Genomic DNA, 27628 nt, shown 5'->3' with positions numbered 1-27628 from the left:
GGCGGGGCGGGCGGGGGGCGGCGGGGCCATGGCGCAGCGCGGCGGGGAGCGCGAGCGGGAGCTGCAGTGGTCGGCGCGGAGGATGGGGACCTCGCTGCTGCTGCAGCTGTCGGCTCACGAGCGGGAGCTCGACCTGGTGTGCCTGGACCACAGCTACGCCAAGCCCTGGAGCGCCCACCCCGACGCCAGCGCCGCCCGCCCCGCCCGAATGCTGTTCCTCACCCCGCGGCGGCAGCTCGGCACCGCCCTGTGAGGGGCTGGGGAGGGGTGTGAGGAGGGGGCCGGGGTGGTTTGTGAGGAGAAACTTTGGGACCTGGGGGGCTGAGGGGTCTGTGAGGGGCTGTAGGCCTCTGTGGGGTGAGTTCTGGGGTGGTTTCTGAGGGGGAGGTGTGGGGTTCGGTGGCTGGGGAGTTGTAGGTGTCAGTGAGGAGGGGTCTGGGGTGGTCTGTGAGGAGAAACGTTGGGATCTGGGGGGCTGAGGGGTCTGTGAGGGACGGAGAGACCGTGAGGAGGGTCCTGGGATTGTTTCTGAGCAGCAGGTGGGGGTTTGGGGGAGTGTGGAGGCCTGCGTTGATCTGTAGGGGTCTGCAAGGGTTTGGGGCTGGTTCTGAGGGGAAAGTGAGGGGTTTTGGGTGCTGGAGAACCATAGGGGTCCGTGTGGAGGATCCTGGGGGGAGTTTCTAAGCGAGAAGGGTGGGATTTGGGGGCTGAGGAGTTGTAGGGGTCTGTGAGGAGGGGTCTGGGGTGGTTTGTGAGGAGCAAGTTTGAGATCTAGGGGGCTGAGAGGCCCGGGAAAGGGGTTTGGGGTGTTTCTGAGGGGAGCGTAGGGAGCTGTTGGGTTGTGGGGAGGGAAATGGGGGAGTTTGGAGGGCTGGGGGGTGTCCTGTGGGATTTCGGGTCTGTGAGGGGAGTGTGGGGTGGGGGATTATTAAGAGGGAGTGGATTTTGTGAGGGGAGAGTGGGGAACAGGGTGTCTGAGGGGGCTGCAGGGGGAGAGGCTGGGAAAGGTCTGGTTGTGGCTGGAGGCTGTTCAGGTGTCTGGGGGTCTGAATGCGAGGCAGAGCCAGGGTGCTGTCTGGAATTGTGGGCTGGGGACACGCAGGAGCAGGTTGAGGGGTCCGTGGGGAAGAGCTTGGGGCTGCAACAGGAGGGGGGGGCTGGGGCTGAGGTGCAGGAGTGCACCTGGGGTTGCAGCGCAGGGGCTCGGTGTCGGGGTCTGAGATCCCAGCAGGGCTCAGGGGCTGCCTGGGTTCAGTTGGGAGTGGCACAGGGGGCTGATGGTGAGGCTCAGGGGCTTGTAGATCATTACAGACACCTGCCAGGAGCTATAGCTATGTTATTAAGCATTAATGTCCAGTTGTTTTAGTGTTTGTGTTCATGATTTAAACTTGCAGCCGGAGTCAGGATTTATGAGAAATTACCGAATCTAGGACCCAGCTGGCCACAAATTATTTCTCATTTAACAGCATAGCAGACCCCAGGGTGATCAGTCCCGTTCTCTAAAGCGTGATTTTTCCTTACAGTGAAGCAGATGTCCCCATCGATGTCGAGACGGTGCTGCCCACGCCGGTGCCGCTCTATGACAACCAGAAGGCGCGCAGCGTGATGAACGAATGCGAGCGGCACGTGATGTTTGCTCGCACAGATGCAGACGCCCCTCCACCCCCAGATGACTGGGAGGAACACGTGAACAGGTAATGCACTGCACCGGGGTGGGCTGAGCAAAGCTGTGGCACCAAACAGCTGTACATTGTGTAGAGGGTTTTTTTTCAGTGCTTTCCTGTGTATGACTGGATGCACGGTGACATGCCTGAGTTGGGGAATGTTCAAAGGGAAAGAATTCTGGTCCAGATTCCTTGTTTGTCTACTGTGAAAGCTGTTAGATTAAATGGCGGAGGCTGCCCCAGCTGCTGCACACTTTATATGAAGTTGCCTCCTATTTGGAGGAGCTTGGGACAGTGAGTTGTTAGACGGCACACAGATCCCCAGCTCAGCCATATCACAACACTGTAAAGTTGAAAAGAAGAGGATGTGAGTCAATTCCACCATTGCAAACCCTCCCTGCAAGCGTGGTTGGTCAGTTTGCACTCTTGACAGGAGGAGGAATGGTGGTTTGGAGAAGTAGAGAGATGACCTGTGCTAAAAAGAGTGATTATTTGGGGTCTTACTTATGGTTTCTGTTGCCTCTGCTTGTGGAGGCTGCTGCCTGCCTTGGGAGTGGACAGCAGCTTGAAGGACCGGGCTGTGTTTCTGTGCGATGCTACCCCTTTGGTTTTCTCTCCAGGACGGGCTGGACAATGGCCCAGAACAAACTATTTAACAAGATTCACAAAGCACTGCAGTCTGACAGGCTGGCTCGCTTGGCCAACGAAGGGGTAGGATCTCTTATTCCCTGCTGCTCTTCCATCTTCCAGCAGAGTTGTTGCATGTGTGTTTTTTTCAGTCCTCCCTAGCAAAGCAATGGAGTTGAGATGAAAGTCTTGGCCTTTGGGTTCTATGGCCTTAAGAAACTGGGAAATCTGGACTTGTCTGAGGCGTGATTTTGTCCTCACTGAGGGGATGTTGGCCCTTGCTTGGTGCCAGAGGACTTGGAGCTGATACTTTCCTGTGGTTTGGAATGCACGGGGCATGCCTGACTTTTCCCGTAACTTTTTTTTTCCCTTTAATTTCCTGGTTCTTAGGCTTGCAACGAGCCAGTGCTGAGGAGGATAGCAGTGGACAAATGTGCTCGGAGAGTCCGCCAAGCACTGGCTAGCGTCAACTGGGACACCAAACTGATCCAGTGGCTTCACACAACGTTAGTGGAAACCCTCAGTTTGCCGGTGCTGGCTGCTTACTTGGATGCTCTGCAAACGCTTAAAGGAAAGGTGATGAGAGCAGTGAAAGAGATCTTACTGTTTCTTATGACATTCTTCCTTTATAAAGCTCATTAAAAGGAAACCCATGGAGGCTTTACCTTTTTTCTTTGAAGTGCTGATGATGTTGGAAAGCCTGTGCGCGTTTTCTCAGTCCTTTCCTCCTCTGGTTCCAGATTCCCACTCTGATCGACAGGATGCTGCTCTCCTCCACCACCAAGACAGGGGCAGCAGGGGCTGAGGCTCTGTCTCTGCTGCTGAAGAGACCTTGGGACCCTGCAGTGGGGGTCTTGTCCCATAATAAACCAGTGAGTGCCTCCTGGGGCTCGCGGGGACTGAGGAGCCATTCTCACTGCCTAATGTACTCAAATTGGCTTTATTTTTCTTCTGTTGTCCTCCTTCCGTCTCTTTCTGGCTTCCTGGGCTCTTTTCCTCTTGCTTTAGACTTGCTAAAGTCAGTGAGGTGACTCTTCCTGTTGGAGTCATTTCACCCCCATCCTATCTTGAGGTAGCTTTTTGCTGGGGAAAATTTGCACATTTAATGAGCTATGCAAGGCCCTTCCTGCTTTGTAGTGCACGCCAGGCTGGACTTTGGGTTTATAAATGACCATTTAAATTCTTCTATGGATTATCAGGGTTGTGCTGAGAGTGTTACTGGGTAGCTCTTCTCACCCACCGCTCAGGGCAGTTTGGAGGGGGCTCCCTGGAGGAGCTGCCCTGCCACTTTCCCAAAAAAGCAGGTGGTGGGGGTTTGGGCTGGGAGGTCGCTTTTGCTCATGCACCTCTTGTTGAACTTTGTAGAGCAAATTGCCTGGTTCCCCCCTCATCCTGATTGCTTCCTCTGGACCCTCCAACTCCATGTTCCCCACTTCTCGACGGCACCGATTCTGGCAGTCGCAGCTTTCCTGCCTGGGAAAGGTTGGTATGGTTGGTGTAGAAGGGAGGGAAGATCCCATTAACAGCTGTGGCAGCGTGCTGCTGCTGAGCACGTTTTTATAATCCTTTGGAGCCCCAGAGTATTTGATTTTGCTGAAAACAGGCTGACATCTGTTCCTGCAGCGTTTGGCAGTTAGGACACAAAGTGGGGTGGAGTTGCCCAAGTCTGATGCACTTGGGGTCACGCTGGGAGGCTTGCTGCCCAAACAGAACTGTTTTCAGCAGTGTAGGTTGTGTTACTTTCATTATGGATTGATGAGTTTTCCAGCAGAAAGAGACTGGAGGAAAGAGGGTATAGATCACCTCAGTTACAGAGCTGCTCACAGCTCTCTAAATGTGTTGGGTGTAATGGGTGCATGGGAGCAAAGCGAGCAGGAGAGATTCTCTGTGGGGAATTCTCTGTTTCATCTGGATTTCATAGCTTGAAGCAAATCCTGGGGGAGGGACAGAGGAAGCACAAATTCCCATGGAGTTCCAGCCCACACCTGCCCTTGTGCCTTCCTTGTTTATTCCTGTTTCATGTCACCCCACAGGTGATCCCCATCGCCACCCACCTGCTGAACAACGGCAGCGGGGTGGGAGTGTTGCAGTGCCTGGAGCACATGATCGGGGCAGTGAGAAGCAAAGTGGCAGAGGTGAGAGCAGCTGTGCTGGGCTGTGCTGCCCAGAGGCATTGCCTCATTGGCTGTCCCCCTCTGCTGATGTCCTTTTTCCTCCCGTAGATTCACAACCACTTCTCTCACAAGCCAATCATCCTGATCGGATGGAACACGGGTGCCTTGGTGGCCTGTCACGTAAGTACCTGTTACAGGGAAGCCCTTTGACAGCTTCACTTCAGAGTTAGATAAAAATCACCATGTGCTGAAGGCTCTGGTGGACGATTCTCTTCCCTTTTCTCTTGCTGAGACTCGTCCTTTTTGATCCTGGGGGCATAAGGAATTTGATCTCCCCTATATTTTTTCCCCAAACCCATCTGTTCAACAAATGTCTAAATAAACAGGATGTTTCTGAGCCCAGCAAAGTGTCCTTCTCAGCACTGATGTGTTGGACTGTCGGGATGCTGACTCTTGCTTTTTTTTTTTTTTTTTTGCCCAGGTTTCAGTGATGGAGTATGTCACTGCAGTTGTGTGCCTTGGATTCCCTCTTCTAACAGTTGATGGCCCCAGAGGGGTAAGGACCGAAGGGGCAGGGGGCCATTTAAATAGCTGTGTTTTGTTTGAACTTCCAGCTGTTTCTTAGAATCTGGTTTGGAAGTCTAGAAACAACTGGAAGATTTTTGAGGAACGTCTGAGATGTTTTTGTTTGGAGGAGGTGTTGCATCTGTCACAGGTTTCCTCACCTGATGTGGTTTTGCAGCTTCTCCCGGGGGTCTTACGTGTGTGTTGCTTGGGCTCCAGAGAACATCTCAGCACAGCTCTTCTGACTCACAGCTTCCTGTTCTCCTGCAGGATGTTGACGACCCCCTTCTGGAGATGAAGACCCCTGTCCTCTTTGTCATCGGTCAGAACTCCCTGCAGTGCAACATCGAAGCGATGGAAGATTTCCGGGAGAAGATCCGAGCTGATAACAGCATGGTGGTGGTGGGAGGAGCAGATGACAATCTCAGGTGCTGTGCTTCGAGGTGGATGCTTGCTTCCCTCAGGTGCTACTGGGCAGGATCTGAGTGTGCTGCATGCAAAAAGAAATACATATCAAAAATGTCCTGGGTAATAGTGCGCTCTCGGGGTCAGCAGTCTTGTTCAAAAGCTGATGTGCTGGATAGAGGGTGGGTTGGTTGGTTTTTCTGTGATAAATTTGCCTTGTTTCTGCCAGTGGTAAGTAGGAGATTCAGGGCACGGCATGGTATGATACTAGAGCAAACATCTTCTATTTTTTTGCACCTTGGCTCTGAAATATGCAGCTTATGGAGGCTGTCAGAGCCTTGCAGGAAGTGCAGAAGGTTTCATTATGCTTCAGAGCTTGTTCTCCAGTCACACTTGTGTGTGTCTGGAATAACAGCACCAAAAACTGGAGCAGGTTATATGTATGAGAGTGAGGTTAGCCTGATGTTAACCTGTGCAGACAAGATTTTGGAGCATTGTGTAAGTCAGAAATCCGTAGCGGGAATACTTAGGAGAGAAAGAAATGTCAAACTGGGACACAGATGAAGCTCTGAGGGAAAGGAAATGTCGTGTTTGCTTTGCAGAAAGCTTTGGTCGTGAACTCAGCAGTGCTGGGCTCGTGTTAGCAAAGCTTGTCTCAGCATTTCTGAGGGACAGACCTCGTCTTTCCAGTAGTCGGTGCTCTTGAGTTGAGCACTGATGGAGCCAGCTCGTAGCTCACTGTAGGATGAAACTGCAAGGGAGTAAACCTGCTGCCACGTGAATTTCACTCTCAAGTGTAAAATGTGATGTGTGATGCAGCGGGCATGAAAGGGGAAAAACAAATGTTTGCTGACTTCCATCTTATTTTTAATTTATTTTGTTCAATAGGATAAGCAAAGCCAAAAAGAAGTCAGAAGGCCTGACCCAGAGTATGGTGGACAGGTGCATCCAGGTAAAGGCAGAAATCTTCCTTTTGCCCTTTGTACCTATTAAAAAAAAAAACGTGCTGAAATGGCTCAGTGATCATAAGTGATAACCTTGCTGCCAGTTCTGGTTGAACAAAGTAATCTCTCTCCTAAGAGATGCTTTGAAGTGGTTGTGCCCTTGCAGGAAGAGAGCAGTAAGCTTCTTGCTTGGCTGCTTTAAACAAAGCTCAGTTTTCTGAATCTTCCAGCACGCCTGCCTAGGGAAGCAAACAATGTTTTGGGAGAAACCATCATGTTTCTTTTCCACCTGCCAGAACTCAATGGAGTGTGAGCTTTGATGAGAAAGCTGAGGTCCATCTGCAAGATTTTATAGATTTTAAATCTAGAGAGCCCTATCTGTTTGCTTCTTTGGGAATCTTTAGGGGTTTTTTATTTTATTTATTTTTTCTCTAAGCTGTGAAGATGAATTATTTTTAGAGAGTTTTGCACCCTGCAGCCTAACTGTGTGTTTCATCTCGCTTAGGATGAAATAGCTGACTTCCTGACTGGCATCCTCACTCGAGCAGAGAGCCACTCAGGCTCTGATCCCCGTGACCTGGATGCTGAGAAGAAGAAGAAGCCAAGGGACTCGACCAGGAGGGATCTGTCGTTTGATTTGCCAGAAAGAAGCAGCAGGCCTGCGTCACCAGCATCCAGAGTGCCCGCCTCGCCCTCAGGCTCTGAGGTAGGGCACGTCCTGCAGGGCATGGGGAGCTGAGGAAGGCTGAGGTTGTGTGAGGAGATGGTTTTGTGCCGCTGGAATGTGCAGTGAGAGATGCTGGTGTTGGAAGAAAGGCAAGAGGATGTGAAGGGATGAGTGGCTCACGATCGGGCAAACAAACCTTGAGAGTTTGGCCTTTTTCAGCAAGAGGGACACACGTTCTGTACATGCTTAAAGTTAGGACTGCCTCTCCTCAGGGAAACGTGGGGTAAGAGGTGTTCCTTGCCTTCTCCAGGACTTATCCAGTGTCTCCAGCAGCCCCACTTCAAGCCCCAAGACTAAAATGGCTGCAGTGTCCTCCATCCAGAAGCCCACCCCTATCAGCACTGCGCAGCTGCTCAAGAGGCAGGTGCAGAGGACGGACACGATCCTGACGCACAAGCAGGCCCAAGGTAACAGCCGCTGCCTTTCTTACCTTCTTCGCCTCTGGATTTTTGCTCTTTTCCCGGACTTCTTTAGGTTTTGTCTTCTGAGTCCTGTCTTGAATCCTAAGCTTCCCATGGCAACTTGCTCTGCAGCTCAGTTCCCTGTTACTGCCATCGGAGTGCAGCAGCTTGCGGGGAGGTGAAATTAGGTTGGAGGCAGTGCTTGTGTGGCTTGCAGAGCCTTGTTGCTGTTCCAAGTGGGAAGGATTTTTGCTTGTTCTAGCTGACAAAACCACTGCATAGCCGTGCTCTGATTCTCTTTTGTGTGTGAGCCCCTTGACTGGTATCTTATATCCCCAAGACTGCTTGGGAGGGAGATTAAAGGTGCTCAGGTGGTGACTGAGGATGTTGGATTGTGACTGAAACAGTGGGGCTTTGGTAACTGGAGTCATCGTGTGTAAAACACAGAGGAAAAACCTGTTCTGAAACTGTGGGGTTTTTGTCCTGTTGGATGCTGATTAAAAACCTTATTGTCCAGCTTCAGTTTGACTGTAGGAGGTGTGAATGTAGGTAATGGTTTTGGTGGTGGTGATCATATTTGGCAAAAATCAGCATTAGGTGGGAAATAGTTCATCATCTTCCCTTCTGTGCTTGTTCATTTGCTCGAGCTGGCTCTAAACAGGCTGCTTGTTGTCTGCTGTAACCACGTGACCCTGCACACTGAAGTTTTCCTGTAAGCCAGGATAGGCTCCAGGGGGAAAGTCAGGCTTGCCTCTCTCTCATTTCTCAAGGGATGAGCTAAAGAATTCTGCTGCTTTGTTGCTGTAATTGAGGGAGGAAGTTTCAAGCTAGCACATGGGAGGCAGGAGGAGGTTTGCAGAGCCTCATTTTGCCAGGTGCTGCTGCTGTGTGGCTTCTAGTGCGTGTTCCTTGGCAGTAGGTGATTGGGGATGAGATGGTGGCCGTGCCCAGAGCTGTTTGCCTGCCTGCTCCGAGGTGTCTGTGGGTCACAGCGGTGTCCCTGGAGCTTGCTGCCCCCTCCAGAGCCGGGCTGTGATACTGTAATTCTCTCTGATTCATTTCAGCTCAGTTTGCTGCTTTTCTGAAACAAAACATGCTGGTGAGGAAAGCTCTTCCTCCTGGCACCTCTTCATGTCTCTTTGGTGAGTATCTCCTCACTTCCCGCTGTCTCTCTCTCCACCTCCCTCTTTCTCTGCTGCCTCCTTTTGCCATCTTCCTCTTCCCTTGCACTAGTTTGGGGCGTGACCCAGCGTTTCCCCCTGCCCCCCTGCTTTTTGCTTTCTCATTGCTGCGTTTGAAGCTTAAGCAAACGGCTTGTGTGCGAGCGGAGAGCGTTAACACCTCCTGAACTCTTCCCTTTTACTGCTGCAGCAGGTGAACGCTGGTGTAAACCGGCAGCAGTCCTGCTCTGCTGGACTCAAGCTGTGTGGGTGATGAGGTGACTTGTATCATGAGTTTAACCCCTTCCTGTGCTGGGGTCAGGGGTTTGAGAGGCTGCGTGTTGGCGGAGCATCTGTACTGCGTGCTGCAGCAAAGCGGCTGCTGGTGAGCGTGGTAATGAGGAGCTGCCAAGTGGCTCAGGAGGGGCAGCTGTGGACTCACAGAACAGAGTGTCTTGGCCAGAAAAAGGAGTGAAGAGCAAAACGGGCAAGGAGAGGGATAGCTTTGGGCTGATGGGTGGGGGCTGGCTCGATGGGGCTGTCCTGACCTGGAGATGCACAGAGGTGAGCAGTGTTTAATCCTGGGGTCTCTTCTATCGGGTTCTGGAGCACTCAGAGGTGGAGGTCAGCATGCAGGGTGTTCTGAGGGCTGGGGACTGAGGGGCAAGATCCACAGTGTGCCTGAAGATGCGGTTTTGTGTTGCAAATGGCAGTGTCCGTGCAGCTCTGGGGTTGGGAGAGGAAGATAGGTTGAAACCCAGGGTTTTGGGAGGCTGCACTGTCAGGAGAGGTGTCACCTCTCAGCTCAGGTGACCCCAGGAAGCTGGGAGCATTGACTTAGGTGACAACTGCTGAGCTGCAATGCTCCAAATATGGGTGCTTTTAACTCTTCAAGGCATACAACCCCAGAAGCAATACTGAAGCCCAGTATTGAACCAAACTGGTTGTCTTCCAGATTACTTTCTCTCTTGAGCCTTGTTTGAATGTGACATTGTGGTCCCACTGTGAGCTCTGCACTTACCCAGCATCTGCTGGGAAGGGAAGCTGATGGCCTGTGCATGTGCCTCTTCACTGTCCTGCTTGGCTGGTGGCACTTGGGGGGCTTTGGTGCACACCTGGTGAGGTCTCCAAAGGGCAATTCTGACCGAGCACGTTTGCAGTTGAGTGAGAGACAATGTGTATTCTGGCTTCCAGACTTTTGATGTAGTTAGCTGGGACTTGCAAGCAGGGAGTTAGCTGGCTCGCAGCTCTCTGGATGGACAGGGCTCTCTGGAGCTTTCCCCTTCTTGCTGCCAGCACCGTGGCAGGAGGCAGCTGGCCATCCAGCAGCGGTGGGACACGCAGAGAACGGATGGGGTGTGGTATTCTGCGACTGCATCTTGTCCCTGTGCTGCCCAGAGGGGCTTGACATGGGCTTTTCTGATTCATCCTTTCCCCAGCAAGGTTGTGCTCTAGGCAGAACGAAGCGGATGCGATGGGTCAAGGACATAACAGCAAAACGAGCAGTTGGTGTGGAAGAGAAATCTCAGCTCGCTGCTTTTCTCCCCAGTACGAAGCAGTGTAGGGCTTGGCTTTGCTGCAGCACCTCTTGTGCTCCTGCCTGCTTCCCTGAGCGCCTCGTGGCCACCTCTGTGCTTCTGTCTGTCTCTCAGGGCTAGGAGGGACGTGCTGAGTGACAGGCACACAGATAGCTTGGCAGGTGTGTTGGAGGAGCAGAGGGACTGAGTTCTGATCCCAGCACGCCCGCACCAGCTCTGCAAGTCTCTGCACCTGCATCCTCCTCATTGGGAAATTAGGGATGATGCCAGGATTGGTTACTTGGAAATGAAAAGTGTTTCTGCAAAGATGTTACTGCTGTAGGTATCCCTTTTTTCTTTGCTGCAGAGGGCGGGACAGTCTTGCCTTAGCCTTTGAGTGGCTTAAGCTAAGTACTGGCCCTAAGGCTGCAGCTCAGGGCATGCAGAAGTCGGCGTAGGTGGTGAAGAGGAGAAGTGTGGGTTCCTGGTGCATGGGAGATGGGCAAGGCTGGCATGAAAGGAGCTGTAGAAGTATGCATGGGCATGTGACCCTTCTCCACACCTTGGTGCGCACAGCTGGGCAGCACCGACCTCAAGGAATCGGCCGTTTCAAAAAGCTCCTTCTGTGTCCCCTAGTTCCAGTCTCCTCAGAGCACTCGGAAGGGGCTGACAAAGATGATGTGCGCGTGCAGCTGAAGAGGCATCAGACCCCCAGCCCGACCCAGTGCAGCAAAACTTCCAAACGAGCCAAAATCAAGGTGACCATTGTCTCTCACGGAGATGCTGCTGGCGTGGGGAACGGAGCGCCCCTCAGCACCCAGGCAGAAAGTGAGTTGCCATCGCATAGCTGCTTGTTAACCAGAGAGCTGCTGTGGCTGCGCCCGCACCGGCTCCTCTGGGGCACGGGGAGGGGAGGGGAGCTGTGCTTTTCCCTTTTCTTTTGGAAGGAGGTGGCTGCAGGAAACAGGCAGCGGCTCAAAGGCACGAGCGGCACGGTGCTGCTGGGGGCACTGGGGGCTGGTGATACGTAGCCAGGACTTGGCAGGTGCCTGCGTTTCTCGTAGCAGTTTGGGTTGCACCCTTCAGTGACGTGCTTGATGCGGTCTTAGGAGCTGGGAGGTGGATTTCGTACCTTCTGTGAAGCACCAGGCTGCTGCTGCTGGAGGCAGGACGTGTGGGTCTCTGGTTCTGCTGCCTGCTGGTGGCTCCTGAGCGAAGCTGTGCCCTGGGATGTGCTCCTGCTGTATGGACAGTGGCGATGTTCCTCCCCCTGGAAGACCTTCGTGTGTTCAGGCTTCGTCATTCAGCCGAGTGCCCCACTCTGCCGACCCCGCGGTCTGAGATCTGGTGCAGCAAACCCTTGGTACACGTGTTAGCAAATTCCAGCTCTTCTCCTGGGAAAACCCACGGCGACAAGCATTGCTGAGGTCCTTTCTGTCCAAGAGGAGGTGATGTGCTTGGTCTTCTTCCTCGTGAGCCGTTGTGAGGGAGCCCAGGAGCTTTGGCTGCTCTCAGCGCTGTACTTGAAGGACATTATCTTGCTGCTGCCTCACCTCAGAGCCCCAGGTGCATGAAGCAGTTGCTCATGGTTAGCATTACGTTGGTGCAGTGCAGGACTGGAGGGGTCAGCATCTCCATTCCAAATGTTAGGAGGTCAGGCTTTAAAAGCAGAGAAACAACCCTACTCCTGAAGTGTTTCTTGGCTAATGGCTGTTTTAAACTGAGACTTAACTAATAAGCACGCATCCTTTCTCAAGGTTACAGTTCCATCTTCTGGCAGCTTTGAAGATCTCAGGTTTCTGGCATTTTAAATTTTTTTTTACTTTTTAATTTTCCAAACTTTACTTCTTTTCACAGAAAGGAAATGAATTGCAGAAGTAATCATGAACCAAACAAGATTTCCCTCTTACCGTGTGTGAGCAGGAGGAATGCACCAGACACGTGCAGTTGCATCCCAAAGGCCGCAATAAACCAACATTGTGACACAATAAACAAATACTGTGACTCCTGGCATCCCTGTGTATTTTGTAAAGTGTCTGTAAAGAGTGCTTACAAAGTGGAGCAGGCAGAGCTTAGCTCATCAGTCGAGGTGGTAGGCCTGTGTTGTGAGGACTGCGAGGAGGGGATGAGTGGAGATGGCACCTAGGAGTGAGAATTGCATTTGTTGCTGAGGGGCCTGAGCGTCCGCTGCTTTGAAGCTGAGATTCCTTGGGTCCTGTCTGCTGTAAGGCGTGGACAATGACAGCGTTCTTGGTTTTTATCTGCAGCTCTGCTCTCTTTGATGCACCCGGTGTTGTTCTGCGGTGGCTCGAGCGGGTGTTGATGGCTGCAGGTGTTTCTCTGAGAAGAAGCTTTGTGAGCGGGACGAGCCCGCAGCGCTGGGCTGTCTCTGGGTAGCGTGAGAGAAGAGGAATCCCTCAGGGCTTGCGGAGGAGAGAGAGTTAGGTTTCTTCTTTTTTCTTTTGCAGTTGTCGCAGGAAAGCCGTTCCCCATGGCTGTCAGCCAGTCTGCGCCGGGTGGGAAGGAGCCCTTCGGACTGCTCGCCGCCTCCAAGTGAGTGCATCTTCCATTCTCTGAGCTGCTTTGTGAGGCTGCTGATGCGAAGCACCGCGACGCAGCCATTTCTGCCTGCGGAGCTTCCTGGCCTCTTACTTCAGAAACATCCCGTCATAAGCGTGGGGGACTCTAGGCTCCTGGAAACTATTTGTGGACTGGTGGTCCAGTCTCCGAGTGATGGAAATGGGCAGATGGGGAAGGTATTTTGCCTGTTGGGCCCTGTTTCTGTATGGTTTTCCAAACCCAAGTTTGCTTTAGAACGGCTTATCTTGCTCTTTTGAATGACTGCGTTGTTGTCTTTGCCAGAAATGGAGCGCTCTCTTTATTCTTTCCCTTCATTCTCTGATGGTAAAAACGTTTTTTTTTTCCCCAAAGATAAAGAATTCTCAGTATTGGCTTTGGAAGTAATTGGCCGCAGGGATTTCTTCTGGGGAATGAATCTGGTGTTGACAGTCTCTCACATCACTGTTTTCCCTTTTAATTCAAACCATGCTTTGGAGAACTGGACCCTGACTGATCTGGGAGGGGAGAGGAAGAAGAGCTGTTCTCAAATAGAAAGTAGGTTTTAAATGGGAAATGTTTCACTTCAAGGTAAATGGCTTCTGTGTAGGGTGGCACAGCCCTTGCAGCACCTAGGCAGGCACACACTTACAACAGGATCACTTCTGATTTGGAAGTACACAGATGTTATCACTCCTTGCTCTAGCTGCTGTGGTGGACACAGGGGAGCTTCTCTTGTTTTGGGTTTTTTTTAATCTCATCACCTCCCCGCTCTAAGTGTTGTAACAGTGTGCTGACGAAGCTATCTTGCGTTGCCACGTGTAGTTTATCACCAAGGAACATCTTTTTCCTCTGCTTGTTTTGCAGGCTGAGCTCGGCAGCAGAGAGCTCGGTGAGTCCCGCTCCGCCTGCCGCCATCCCCAGCAGCACGACGCCCAGCGCTTTCCATGCCCTGCAGAGCAGGCTGGTGGCCAGCAGCACCCACTGCATGCAGGCCCAGCCAGCCAGTGCCCTCCAAGGTACCTGCCTCTCTCCATCCTCTTTTTGTGAATGGAAAAGGTAAACCTTGATGCCTTGAGATAATGAAAACTCCCTCGTCCCGGGCAGGAGCGGTATCTTGCCTCTCATGTTTCACAGCTGACCTGTTTCGCTCCCAGCAAGGTTGGGCTGTGTTTGTAGGGTGGTTAGGATGATCCCCACCAACCTTGAGGCCGACTGCTTGGGGACCCTACTCTTTAAAGAACAATTTTGTAGACACTGCTGTCCGGTAGACCTGGGATTTCGTGGTGCTTAATTCTCCAAACCTGATTTCTTTGTTCTTTTTTTTTTCTTTTTTCCTTTGTAAGGAGCAGCATCTGCCAGCAGCCTGCTGCAAGGGCTGAGCTTCAGCCTGCAAGACATTGGGACGAAGTCAGCTGCCCTGCCTGCCAGCGTGGCTGCAGCTGGGACACCAGTGCAAGTATGCAGCCTGCAAACGTTACTCTCTGGAGGGAAGCTGTATGGAGGGTAAAGTGGTAGAAGCTGGGGGGAACCTGAGTAAGCCACATTTGTTCCTGAACCAGATGAGCAGTGCTAGGTGTGAACTGCAGCTGAAATAATGTCTGAGGTTTGGCTATGTGCTGGGGGTAAGGGTTCCTGTTAGTGGTGTGGGTTCTAGGAAACAGGGCTATGGGAAACTTTACTCACAACCAGGCTTTGCAGCTACTAGACAATACTGAGAAGAGCTGGCAGAATGGACTGAGGGAGATTAGTAATCTTTCTTCTTATTTTTCTTCTGGGAAGATTCACGTGCGTGGTTCTGTTAGGCAACGCTCCCCATCCTTTTGGTTTGAGAGTCCCCCTTCAGAACAGGAGGCTTCATTGCAACCGTAGCCACAGTTTCTCCTAGTCGTGCTTCATGTTGCAGTGAGTCTGTGCAGGCTGGAAGAGACAGCTTCACCTGTATTTAAATCTGCTTGTGGCCACCTGGATGACATGTAGAAATTCCATCTGTCCTCTTGCTGCTGTGGGAGGGAGAGGCTGTGCCGACCCTGCAGCCCCTTTCCTTCCAGATACTCAGTATTTCTGCTTCTCCTTCCAGACCTCAGCTGTGAAGACACCCTCACCCCTCCAGAACCTGAGTGCCATCACCACAGGCACCGGCACAATAGTCCGCACCATCCCGGTCGCCACCTCTTTGTCGGTGGGAGCCGCAGCCAGCGGGAAGCCCACGGCCATTCACCAGCTGCTGACAAATGGGGGATTGGCAAAGCTGGCCAGCAGCCTCCCTGGCTTGGCTCAGATCTCCAACCAGGCAGCAGGTGAGTCCGGCGTGTGATGTAGGTGCCTTGAGCACTCTGTCATCCCCAAAAACCGCTGTTTCCAAGGCTTATGTCACCTTCTTGGAGCTGTAGCTGTGGAAAGATGCTTTTGGTAGCAATTCTTGAGCTGGAATTGACTCGTGATGCAACCCCAGCTGGTGAACGTGGCCTCTGCAGTTCCCGTGTCTCAGGGATGTCATGTCTGCATGTTTTCCTAGGCTTGAAGGCCCCCACGACCATCACTGTGACGCTGCGTGGGCAGCCCAGCCGTGTGACAACGCTTAGCCAGGCTGCCATGGGGACCCTGCAGCCCCAGGGCGAGGAGCAGCCGATGCAGACGCAGGCACCGCAGGTAATCCTTGGCACCTTGTCTGTAGAGAAAGCATCCAGGGCTGCTGTGAGGGTACAGGCAGCTGCCCTGGGGAAGGTGTTGCTGCTCACAGCGTCTCTGTCGGGTGTGATGAGCTCGTTGCTTTGCTGAGGCCCTGCAGAAGAGCCTTGCAAGCTGGTGATGAGAGGACCCGGGTTAACGTCACATCTTTTGGCAGCAGGGCTGTTTGCTGCAGAGAGTGTGCACTGGTGCTGCACCAAGGTACTGGATTTGTAATGCTGACATCTGCAAGGAAACTCTTACTGAAGCTTTGGGCTTTCTTGGCAGTGGCAGGATTTGGTGGGAGGAGGAAAGCTGCTTCTAGAGGGTCCGTCCTCAGGCTGTTGAGGTGAGAGAGAGGGTTGGCTGCACTGTCTGGTGTTGTCTCCCTCTTGGCAATGCTGCTTCTGACTGTTAGGTGCCCTGAAGTAACGCTGGGCCCTCTGGGTGTTGGGATACCATGCTTTTTTCTACTGCAGGTCCCCACCTTCTGCTTTATTTCGCTGCCATACTGTTAAAACCCATGTATGAAGCACTGGGTGTGTGCCCCAATCTGTTCCCAGCAGATCTCCTTGTAGAGATGGATCACTGACAGAAGGAAGTGCTCTTGCTGTTGTCATGCTACAGGTGTGCTAGGTACTGTCTCGAAAGGATCCTGGCTGCTTCCCAGGATAAGTCTTGGTGCAGCTAAAGTGAGAGAAGTTGGAGGGGGTTGTTTAGTTGCTGTGGTGAAGGTGTCGAGTACTGTTATGCTGATCTCTTCACCCCACAGCCTGGGGTACATCTGCTGCAGATAAGCTTTTGCGCTGTGTCCTAAACCAGTGCAGTTTTGAGGTGGATCCACAAATGTGAGGGTCGGAAGATCAGTTCTGATTCGCTCTGTGGGACGCTGGGTTGGTGGTGGTTGTGATGTGCTGTCCCCAGCTGCGGATGGCTTCCTCCTGACCACGGCTCCAGTACTGCACAGCACTCAGGTCTCTCTTAGAAGTGTTCTCCTGGATGGTGGGGAGCAGGAGAAAGCAGGCAGCGCTGTGATCTGCCTGAAGGAGGCTACACGAGGGCTGCTGGTTGCTGGGGGATGAGTGCTGTGCTGAGTGCTACCTGCCTGGTTCTGCCTTGCAGTCACAGAATCAAATCCAACCCCTGGCTCCACACAGGCACCCCAAACATAGGGATAAAACAGGCTGACCTATAGATGGTGACTGTAGTGATTTGAGAGCGATTTGCAGGGAAAAAGGAGTTTAAAAAAACTAGCAGACAGACTCCCAGAATGCTGAATTCTACATCTTGGGCAGTTGGGTGAGCACAGAGCATCGCATGGGGGTCAAGCTCCAGTTCCCAGCAAGCTGCACTGAAGGCTGGGGGCATCAGGAGATGCCTGGATCACTCCAGCTGGGTGAGGGTCTTTCCTCTCACTTCTGACTCTCCTCCTCTTATTATCACCAGCACAGGTAGGAGCTGGTGCAGGAGGTGCAGAGCAATCTTTGCTTCGCAGACGAAGCTGTGGTTCTGGTCCCTGGTACTGGGGTGAGTTGCTCTGTGGGCAGCGTCATGGAGGCAGGCAGCATGCTGCTCCTTGCTGCTCTTTGGGGTTGCTCAGAGTCCTGGGGTGTGCAGGGAGGTGTTGTCCCACTGGTCAAGCCTTTGGATGGGAGCTGGGTAAGTACTGACAGCAGCAGCCATGAGTCCTTCATTCATCCCGTGCTGCTTTGGAGCTGGCACTGCAGCCACCGCTGCCTGTAGCTTCCACGCAGAGTCCTGGTTTGCTTCTGGTTAAAGCTGAGGTTTCTGAGCACCCACATCCTTCCTCCCTTGACTTTTGTGTTTCTTTCAGTCACCTCGCTAGCACGACAGAGCCTGCAAGCAGTGGCAGTGCTGGGCTGCAGCCAGCTAAGGTCACAGAGCTGGTGACACTCAGTCATGCACTGTGCAGGTCCCGTGTAAGCAGGGGGTGAGTCGCACCATCACGGCGCCGCGTAGCTCCAGATCTCTTCGTGCAGGTTGCAGCAGTTCAAGTGCTCTCAAAGGCCACTGGAAGGCAGCATCAAGGCCAGCAGGCTTTCCTTTAAGTCCTTTGTTACCTGAAAGATGAAGTAGTGCATGTGGTGGAAGGGAAACGTAATGAGGCTTGGGGTGAACGGGTTCACGCGTGGGTCAGTGTTTTCAGGCAGCCACACTCGAAGCTCAGCATCTGGTGGTAGACTGTGACTTGGAGCTGCAGGGCTGAGTTGGTGCACTCAGGGCAGTGGCTTCATGGTGTGGCTGGATGTGAGAGCTGCTTCAAAAGCAAACTGAAAGCTGGGCTCTTACAGGAAACGGAGCGAGCTGTGTGTTTGTGTAACTAATTATAGCCCTTGACATCAGCCTGTGTGTACCTTTAGCACACAGGATTACGTAATGCAGCGGGGCTTCCTGTAAAAGAGCAAATTTACAAAAGGCTTTGGGGGATTATGCCAGGGCTTTTAACTCTTGTGTTTTCAGCAGCGGCCAAAGCTGTTGTTGGTCGGGTTTCTTTTGAAATTCCAGCTGACGGCTTCAACGTGCCCATGCAGGAAGTGTGAAGCCCACGCATCATCGCTGTGCTTTCTAACTCGGGGGGCTGGGACGGTGCCTGTGGCTGCCAAGATGCAGCATGGGGGGGGGAGGAAAAGCTGCCCCCGCTTTGGGCAACAAAGAGGAGGTGGGAAGATGAGGAATCTCCCCCGGGAGTAAGAAAGAAAAGAGCGTTTGGGTGGCGCTGGAGTGGAAACAGCAGCAGGCTTCTGTCTGCAAGGAACCGATGCGCCGTGGTTTGGACGTTGCTTTTCTGAATGAGTTCCTCTCTGCAGCGTGCCGATTTCCGCTAGTAGCTCTGTAAAATGTAGTGATGCTGATGCTGGATCGTGTTCTTGTTTGGTTTTTTGTTTTGTTTTGTTTTTTTTTCTGCTTTGTGGCAAGGAGATTTACGCTGCGATGACTGGAGCTGCAAGCTGATGGTTTGAGCTTCGGGCAGGAATCGCCCCCAGCTGGCACCAGGGGAGCAAAATGCTGCTCCCAGAGCCAGCCCTGCTGGTGGTGGGCGTGCAGCTAACAGCCTCCTTCCTTCAGGTCTGCCCCTTCTGTCTCCCAGGGGCAGAAATACTTGTTACATCTCACAGAGCACTGCTCATTGCTGCACCAGGCGTGGAAAGTGGGTTGTGACCTGCGTGAGCTGAGCAAGTGAGTTGGCTGGAGCGTGGCAGTCCCTGCAGGTCAGCGTGCTGCCCCAGGACACGAATTCAACCCGCTCTGTTGTCCCAGAGTTGGAAATGTGCAAGCATCTGGTGTCAGAGGGGCTCAAACGTCTCCCTCCCCAGATGGGGAGCTCTCGTGACTCGGGCGGTGTGTAGTGTTTCCATCCAGTTTTTGCTGAGCTTTCAGCGGCGCTACCAGCGCTTTGTTCTTGCAAGCAGGGGACGTGGGGCTGGTTTTTGAGCTCCAGGCTGTTGCTTCGTTGGTGCTGCAGGGAAAACAAGAGCAGGGCTGACTTCCCTGCAGTGGGGCCGGAGCCATCCCGTTCTTCTCCAGGAGAAGGGAGCGGGTTTGTTCTGACAGCGGCGCTGGTGCCGTGAGTGGCACCGTCCCAGCTCAGAGTGCTGACCTGGGTGGGTTTTCTCTCCGTGTGGATTTTGCTTCGGGTTTCCAAGTGACCGATGGAAGCGAGGGCAAGAAGCAGGGAGAGAGTGCCCTGACCTTGAGCTGAAGGACAGCACAGATGCCAAGGAATGCTTGCAGCCCCCCGAGGTGGCTCGACCCCGCTCCCCCTGGGCTCCCAGCTCTCCAGTAGCTCTCGGTTACTTTAACCCTTCCAGGCTCCGGACGCTGCAGTTGGGAACTTGGCCGGCCCAGCTTCCAGCGCCGCCTCCCCTGGCAATCTGCTGGCTCAGATGGATCTCAGCAAAGCCCAGGCTGGTGCAGAGATGGCTCCCACCGACCCCGCAGCGCGCCCGACCGCCGCGGCAGCACCCCTAGGTGAGGCACACGGCCATGGCGGGGCACGGGCAGCCGGCCTGGGGGTCTGCTCGGAGCCATGCCTGCAGGGCAGCGTGTGCGGAGTCACCCCGGGGAGGAGCTGCCCGAATCCTGCTTCTTTTGAAGACCGTTGACTTTTTTTATTATTATTTTTTGATTTTTTTTTTTCCCCTTTTTTTTTCCTCCCCTTTTTGAGTTAGGTCCCTCGTGGTTTCTGTGCACGAGTACGTGGAGTTCTGATTTGGCTCGACGCAGCCGTTGACAAAGAGTGGAGTGTAAAATGTCAGCCCAAACACAGAAGGGATTATTACTGTGTTTAGGACCCCCACCACATGCTGGCTGCACTAAGCACCCTCCCTGCTGCTTACATTTATTTCCCTTCCTGAGGGGGAGCGGAACCATCCAATTACACCTAAATAAATATTGTAGAGCCACTGTCCAGCTAGCAGCCTCGGACTAAAATGTGAAATAAAATCCTGTGCAAAAGAGCCCCCTCCTGCCAAGCCAGTGCTTGTGTTTCCCTCTGCCCAACTGCTTTGCTGTGCCTGTGGGAAGATGAGCAGGACTGTGGCACTCGGGCCAGAGCTGGTGGAATGAGGATGGGTGGAGCTGTGCCAGCTTCCCACGGGGCAAACGAGGTTAGCTCCAGGCTGTGTCGATGTGTGGGATATTTCACTGCGCTGCTGCCCTTCCTTGCAGGCCTTAGACTCGGGTGTAACTCTAATCAGCACTAACCCCCCCCAGATCTCTGCTGATTTTCCCTCGGGACTCAGCAGGGAGTTACAGAAGCACTGGGCTGCCTCCTTCTCCTGTGTTTTGTTTTCTTGTTGCTATTTGTGATAACTGGTGGATGAAGTCAGATCTGTGGAGAACTTCTGGAGGCTCAGGTTGGCTCTGCGCTCAGCGGGAGGACCGGTTTGTGGCAAAGCTGCTAGGGCAGCAGCGTGAGCTGGGCTGTTAGCATGGAAGATTTTTCCACGCTCTGTTTCGTGGCTATTTCGGATGCCTGCCAGCGTCACCGTGTCTCTGTGCCGCTTCCCCAGCCTGGTTGGGGTGGTTAGTCTCCTGTTCCTGCTGTTCCTCTGGCCTCTCTGTCCCCTCCAGGATGGTGGGCTGTCCTGCCTTTATGAGACAGCTGCTCCTCAGCCTTTGCTCTGTGTTCTCCCTGTTGGAGCCTGGCGCTTTGTTCTGGGGAGGTTGGCTCTGTGCTGGTGGTGGTTGTGGCACGCTCTCACCCCTGGTGAGCACGAGGGGCACGGTTACACATCTCTGATAGCAGCCGGGGTGAACCGCGGCTGTTCCAGGTTGGGATCTTTCTGCTCGGCGTGATCTTCGATCGTCAGCAGGTCTCCAGGCTTTCCCAGTGCCTTGAGCACGTACTGACCCCGGTGATCAGATTTCAGTGCAGTCTCCTTCCCCCTGGGCTGTGGTTCCTGGAGATGGGACCGGGGAGCGGATTTAGATGAAGTGGCCGCCGTGTGCAAACTCTGCTATTGCCTTAGAGCACGAAGGGCTTGGCTTCATAAAGCCTGATGGCAATTAGCTGCTATGGGGTGGAGCGTGATGGGCATGCGAGCTCCTGCAGAAGCATCTGCCTTCACTGCTGGTGGGACTGAGCTGGGGATGCCTGAGCTGTGCGAGAGCACGGAGAGTGGGATGGAGAGTACTTGGCCAAGGAAGAGCCCCAAGGTCCTGGCCCTGTGGGAAGGGAGCATCCTGGGGAGAGAGGGTGAAATGCTGAAGGGAGAGAGGATTCTTGGAGTGATGTGAGGGGTCTAGGAAGGGAGCTGACAGGTTTGGGGTTCCCTTGCCGTGCTCTGCCCAGGCTGTGACAGCGCTGGGGTTGGTTTTGGAGTCCCTCTGAAGACAAAATGAAGCAGAGGGGTTTCTGTACAGCTCTGCTGCCGGGGCTGCAGCCCGGGGTGGGCACCCTGTCCCCATGACTGCTGACCACGCTCTTCCCTTCTCTGCAGTGACCGCGGCCAGCCCCATGAAGACACTGTACGTCATGTCGGACGCCAAGCTGTCTGCGCTGACCAAGCCTGTGATGGGTGAGGCTACCTCAGTCCCCCTCAAGCTACCAGGCCTCCAACCTTCCTCCTCCTCTGCCAGCTCTCCCACTGGCCCCGTCACCTTGGCCCCCTCCCCGCTGCCTGGCGCTCCCGGTCCTCCCAGCAGCCTGGTGCACTCCAAAGTGGGACCCGTCCTGCAGGCTGCTTCCAGAACAGTCATCCTCACCCCAACGCTGGCCACGATGAAGGGTGATGGGCCCCTTGGACGCACTGGGGACAAGGTCAGTCTGACCAGAAGCGCCTCAACCCTCGGCCACGCTCTGGGGACAACAGAGACCTTGGGGAGGGTCCCCTCTGTGCTGGATGATGGAAGCACCCTCCTCCACGCCAGAGAGACCCTGGCAAGCAGACACGAGCTGCCAGGAGGGGCCGGCGCCGCGCTCCTGACGCTGGGCAGCTCCTCCATCATCGCCGCAGCGGGGCCTGTGCTTGGCCCGAAGCCATAGGGACCTCGGGGACCCCCAGCATGGCTGCGGGGCGGGAGGGGGGCAGCCCTGTGCTGCTGGGGCTGAGCTGGGCTCCAGCAAAGGGGACGTTTTCTGGTTTTGTTGCTGTTTAATAAATCTTTTTTTTTTTTTTAATTTTTACTGACTTCACTGTACCTGTCTCTTGCAAAAGCCGTGCCGTGGGCTTGGTAGATGCTCTGAGTGTTTGAAGACCAGTTTTGTCAGCTGCTGGTCGAATTTCTCTCACCACGAGCACACGGACAGACAAAGAAGCATTGTGCAGGCAGGGAGAAATGAGCGCTGTGCGTCCTGGGAGCAGCAGGGAGGGAAGCTCCTCCTGCTAGCGCTGCTCCACTGGGATGTCCCTTCGGTTTTCTACTTCTGGGAATATTTGAACTTGTTGAGGAAGATCTGAGGGTGCAGAGCAGATTTAACTTTTATGACAGAGCATGAAGCATCATCAACAAGCACGGGGTGGCACCAGTTTGAAACAGGGGAAGCAGCTAGCTTCCACAGGGCCCAAAATGGAGTCCCAGGGTGATGAGATGAAGCTGATTTTGGCAGCATTGGTTTCCCAGGATCTGCATCTTATAGAGCTCAGGACCAGGGCTATCACTGGGGTTGCTTTCATGGGACAGAGCTTAGAGTTGTGATTTGCTGTTGTTCTCTTTCTTATTTCTGCGATTGCTGGGGCTAATCTTGGTGCCCTGCACGTTGCTGTCCCATGCTGTGGCTCTGCTGGACCCTGAGCCCTCAACACCCTCTTCCCTGGAGGGATGTGGGGCACAAAGTGGTGTTTGCTGTCCAAGACTCATCCTGTCTCTGTGGATGGAGATGTGTGGTGCCGGGGCAGGCCTGCACTCCCCTCCCTGACAGCAGGCACGTTTCCAAAATCCCCGCTCGCTTCCTCATCCTGCTGGCTTGTGGGAAGATCCTATTGTCAGCTCTGCCAACCCCCACGGCAGAGGAAATGTGATTGTTACGGGGAGCCTGGAAAACAGAGCAGGGGAATCACCATTTCCCCTTTGGCTGTTTGTTCATCGAGAGATGCCACCCGGCCCTTCCCACCCTTCCTGGACTCTACATGTGCCAGCTCCAGATGCTGTCCAGCTTTTGGGGGACTCGCTGTGACCTCGCAGTTTGGCCGCTGCCTCGTGCACCGAGCTTGGCACCATCCTGCTGGTGAGTAGTGCTCTTTTGGGGGTGCTAAGTAGTGATCTTCAGCTCTGCCCTTTTCCTGGACCATTATCCCAAGCCCTGCTGAGCCCGGAGCCTGTCTCCCTTTTTTCCTTGGGGTTTTGTGGAAAAGTTAGCAAGATTCAACTTTGCCAACCACTTGGTTTCAGCTTCACAACCCAAATGACAGCAGGGTGATCTGCAGCCCCGTGGCTCTGCTCCTTTGCCAGGCTGCGGAGCTGACCCAGCTCGGAGGTGTGGGACCGGCTGTGCTCCTGCCAATGAATACTGATCCTCCCCCAGGTCCTGCTGCTAACCACTGATATTTCTGCATCCCCTGGGCCACGTTCAGACTGAAAAGAGGAGCAGATAACACACTGGAGGGCCTGGCTTTCTGCTGGACGATGGCCACCTGCGTTACCTGTTCTTGCTGCTGCTTTTCCCCAGGTGGCATTGTGCTTCCCAAGGAGCGTGTGGACCTTTCTGATGGGAGGAGCAGCGAGGAACCGCCTGGCTCTCAGCTTCCTCCCTGCCCTGCACCCGAGTGAGGGACACCGTGACCTGCTCAGGAGCTGAGAGGTGGCTGTGGGCCCAGCTTTGCCAGCTTGCACCGCAGAGGGGAGCGGATCAGGGAAGGACACAGCCTGGGTGAGCTTAAGCTTTACTCTAGCATCTGAGGGAGCTGTGGACATAAATGTGTGCCTGACCCATAAAGGGGAGGGTCAGCTGTCGATGTTTGGTGTCCTTAAGCAGCCCAGCTCTATCTATCTCCCAGGCTTGAAGTCACTTGAATTTCTCTGTAAGGCTGCGATACCCTCGGGGTTGTGGCATCTCCCATTTTGCTCTCACGTCCTTACTCACAATCTCTGAGGGACGACTTGAGCCCTGTGACCGCGTCCTCGCTCACAAAGTGGTGTCATTTGTCTGCATTTTGGTGGCGAGGCTCTTGGGGCACAATGTGCCAGGACACTGCAGTGCATTTAATCCCTTGCTGATGTCCACACTGGGGGATCCAGGACAGGCTGGGTCCGTGATGCTTTATAAAACTGGTCTGACCTATTTCAGCAGCAGTGAGAACTCTTCTCAACAAGTCTAGCCCTTAAAGCACCGTGGAGTGACCGGTGCTGCCTGGGGATAATCCTTTTTTTTCTGCTTTCTATCCCAAGTCCTTTCCATGGAAGCAGCAGCAGTGATCCTCCAGAGCTGATTTACCACTGCTGCTCTGTTTCTTCGCGCTCTTTGGGGATGAGCAAGTGCCCCTTTAAGGGATGAAAATCTCTTTGCCCTTTCCATGTAACAGCTCATAGCAGGGTACCCAGGACACCCCGTGCTTGTGGGGAGCAGCTGGCACAAGAGAAGTAAGTCCAGAGGCTGCAACAAAGACTTTGGGTCATTTGCAGGGGCTCAGTGGGAGCTTGCAGAGGGAAAAAGCAGCTGGAGACGTGCTCTGCTCTGCAGGTCTGTGCTGGTTTGCAGATTCCTCGGTTGTCCTGGGTCATCTGGCTGCCACCAGAGCGCTCCTCTCCTCTCCACAGGTCGCATCCCAGGTGCTGTCTGTCCGTCTGTGGTGGGTTCCAGAGCCAGGAGGCCTCTCCATGCCATCACTGCGCCGTGCTCCCAGCCTGCGGCACCCATGTGTGGACACGTGGATGCTCCAGGAAACGGCTCCGATTCCCCGAGGCTGGGAAGAAGGTGCCAAAAACGATGCAGGAAAAAAACAGAGGTAGGTCTCAGCACATTCCCAGGTCAGGAAACACCTGCTAGGGTGAGGCTGGCTTCCCCCTGCAACTTAGCCCTGATCCCAGAAATCAAGCACACCCCAAACACCACCAGCTGGGACCATCCAGTGAGGTTTATTTTGGATGCTACCCTCCAGCACCCACTCCAGAGCGGCCAGCGTGCTTCCCACAGATGCTCACCACCATCCCGAGCCCCTTATACCCTCAGGAGCCCCTGCTATAAGGCCACGTACTTTGGAAATAAAATTGCATTGTTTTGTGGGAGGGAGGAGGGGCTGGGTACAGGGAGCTGCAGGGCATCCTGGGCACAGCATGGCGAGATGGGAACATCCACCACCTGGCTGTGTTGGCTGCACGAAACTGCATGGGGACACAGCATCTCTAGCAAGAAAACCTCTGCAACTCATTTTGCTCCCTTATTTTTTTTTTTTATACATATATATATATATATAATATATATAGAACCTTGTGATATTGGTAGTTAAATCACCGGAGTACGATGTCAGATACAAACAACTCTAAGACCAAGAGTAAAAACGACACGGCCCAGCTTGTCTTTGCCATGAGACACAGCAGCAATGAGGCTGCCCGGTGCTGGGGCATCCCGCTGCCTGCCTCTCTGTGGGGCCAGGGCTGATCCAGGGCAGGACGGCAGCCCTACAGCTTGGTGTTGCGGTGGAAGGCGGAGGCGTGTGGGGTGCTGTAGGTGTGCTGGCTGTGCCACGTCGCTGTGGGGTAGAGCCGGTGGTGCAGGGAGCCCTCGTAGGACGCCGGGTAGTGCCTGAGCTCAGAGGGCTGCGCGGAGGCGGCTACCACGGGGCTGGGGAAAGCGGGGATGACGAAGGGGTTGATGGAGGGAGACGGCATCGGGGGGGCTGCCTGGTTTTTCAGGTGCTCCAGAGGGTTGCCGAAGTTCACCGGGAAGCGCAGCATCGCTCCCTTGTAAACGTCTGGGGCTTGAGGCACTGCGGTGAGCGGAGCGGCGTAGCCGGGTCCGGGAATGATGGCTTTGGGTTTGGCCAATCCTTGGTGGCCCCTGGGCGAGCCAGCGCCCTTGTCCCTGCCTTCAGTTTCGTGGACAAAGGGGGAAGCGGCCCGGAGCTTCCTGCTGGGGCCCAGAGCCTCCTCGTCCCGGCTCCGCTTGGCTGTGGGTGGTACAGGGCTCTGTGGCAGCGGGGCGAAGCCGGCCCCGGGGGGCACCCAGCAGGCTTTGACGGCAGCGAAGGCGGCCGGCTGCGGGCTCTCCCTGCTCCACGCTTTGCTCCGCAGGTCTTGGGGCTGCTCCCGGCCAGCCTCCGTGTCCTCGGGTTGTGGTTCCAAGAAATCCTTCAAGTTGGAGAAGTATCCCCCAAAGGGGTGGCAGCTGATGGGTTTCAGCACCTCGTTGCGGTACGCGTGAAAGAAACCAGTGAAGACGGCGGGCGCGGGGCCCCCATCCTCAGCTCTTGGGTAAGGCTGCCTGTCCGTCCTCCCAGGGGATGCGCTGGGGACGGGTCCTGCCTCGCTCCAGCCTCCCCGGGGTGTGTCCTTCAATCCTTGTGTCTCGGGGCTCCTCTGCTCCTTGAGGTGGGGGCTGGCTGCCGGCCGGCTGGGCTCTGGGTTGGGCTGAGCACTGCTCGCCGCCCGCCTGCCCTCCAGGCAGTGGCGTTTGTGGCAGTGCAAGGACTCCACCTTGCTCACCTGGGCCAGCAGCTTCTTCTTGGCCAGCGGAGACATGATGGGGTGGTTGCCTTTGGAGTAAAAGCTGGAGAAGAGGCGTTTGTAGGCTTCAGCGTGGGCTCGGCAGGTGCCGGGACACCCCGCCGAGGGGCTCGATGCCGGGGCCGTGGGGCTGGCGCATCCCTCCGCCGGCCGGCCTTGCTCCTGGGCCTCAGTTGGGTCCTCTTTGCTGGCTCCGGGGGTGGCTGCCACCTCAGGCTTTGCCTTCTCTGGTGCCACCTGCAACCAAAAGTGGATTTGGGGTGCGGGTGCCAGGCTGGGCCACGCACCCACCCCGTCCTGCTGCATCTCCTCTTGCTCTCCATCCTCCCCAGAACTCCACAGCCACGTGCCCAGGATGGGGATGGATGGATGAAGGCTGCGTGTGGGTCATTCCCTGTGGGTGTGGGGTCATTTCCAAGCTTCACCCCATGGCCACACACCTGCTCCCGGCCCTTCTCCTTCTTGCTCCTCCTGCTCTTCTCGCCCGTCTCGGTGCCCTTGGAGACCTTGTACTGCTTGCGGGGTTTGCTGGGAGGCAGCGGCTTGTCGTCCTCGCCCTTCAGGTGCCGCACGTACGGGAGGACCAGCCTGCGGGGTGCAAGTCACAGCGCTGAGCCCCGGCCCCACTGAGCCCCTTGGAGGGGGAAACTGAGGCACGCAAGGCCCCCCCCCACCTCTCATAGTGCCGCCGGGTGCACGTGGCCGCGCTGGTGCTGCCGGGGCTGCCGCCCAGTTCATCGTACACATTCTTCCACAGCCGTCTCCCCGTTACCTGCGGTGGGGTGAAGACGGGTTAACCTTCCCCAGATCCCAAACCTGGAGCACGCAGCTGTATGGGACGGGGGACGCTGCCCCTTACCAGCTCGTAGGCTCCCAGCTTCTCCACCGCTTTGTAAATCTTCCACAGGTTAACTGCAAAGAGGGGGGAGACGGAGTCGGCGCAACGCGGTGCGCACCAGCTCTCCATCCTGAAAACGTCCTCCATCCCAGCTCCTCCATCCTGAAAACATCCTCCATCCCCAAAGCCCCCCCCAGGTACGTACTCTGCTTGAAGCCGAGGTGCGGGATCCTCTCGATGGGTGTGTGCCTCTCCTTCATGAACTTGTAGAGGCTGACGAGGAAGGCTTCCTCCTCCTCTTTCTCACCACTGGCATC

General features: G+C 54.7%; 2 protein-coding genes across 5 annotated transcripts in view; one reads left to right on the top strand and one right to left on the bottom strand.

Annotated features, from left to right (window-relative positions):
• On the top strand, nt 7–21982 carry KANSL3 (KAT8 regulatory NSL complex subunit 3). Of its 4 annotated transcripts, XM_021374845.1 has the most exons (22): nt 7–249; nt 1524–1694; nt 2285–2375; nt 2682–2867; nt 3032–3163; nt 3657–3773; nt 4325–4426; nt 4514–4585; nt 4887–4961; nt 5240–5397; nt 6263–6326; nt 6824–7024; nt 7296–7452; nt 8511–8588; nt 10760–10951; nt 12592–12676; nt 13547–13698; nt 14026–14138; nt 14760–14979; nt 15198–15331; nt 19180–19339; nt 21313–21982. In XM_021374845.1, exons 1-22 carry the CDS (start codon nt 29–31, stop codon nt 21855–21857), a joined length of 3426 nt encoding a protein of 1141 aa, XP_021230520.1. In that variant the 5' UTR covers nt 7–28; the 3' UTR covers nt 21858–21982. The 4 variants fall into 4 exon arrangements, with proteins under 4 accessions (XP_021230520.1, XP_021230521.1, XP_021230523.1 ...); XM_021374846.1 differs by lacking the exon at nt 8511–8588 and having other exon boundaries at nt 21313–21981; XM_021374848.1 differs by lacking the exon at nt 19180–19339 and having other exon boundaries at nt 21313–21447.
• ARID5A (AT-rich interaction domain 5A) overlaps nt 23679–27628 on the bottom strand; it is a gene marked incomplete in the record, with an annotated part of 4841 nt that continues 891 nt past the window's right edge. Inside the window, 5 exon segments of the mRNA XM_021374849.1 lie at nt 23679–26710; nt 26914–27061; nt 27148–27245; nt 27333–27385; nt 27517–27628. Of these exon segments, the coding sequence (XP_021230524.1) occupies nt 25430–26710; nt 26914–27061; nt 27148–27245; nt 27333–27385; nt 27517–27628 (1692 nt within the window).

This window comes from Numida meleagris, chromosome 21, assembly GCF_002078875.1.
Source record: "Numida meleagris isolate 19003 breed g44 Domestic line chromosome 21, NumMel1.0, whole genome shotgun sequence".
In the NCBI taxonomy this organism is placed as follows: Eukaryota; Metazoa; Chordata; class Aves; order Galliformes; family Numididae; genus Numida; species Numida meleagris.
Note: the sequence above shows the minus strand (reverse complement) of the source record. Positions and strands in the feature narration are given on the sequence as shown.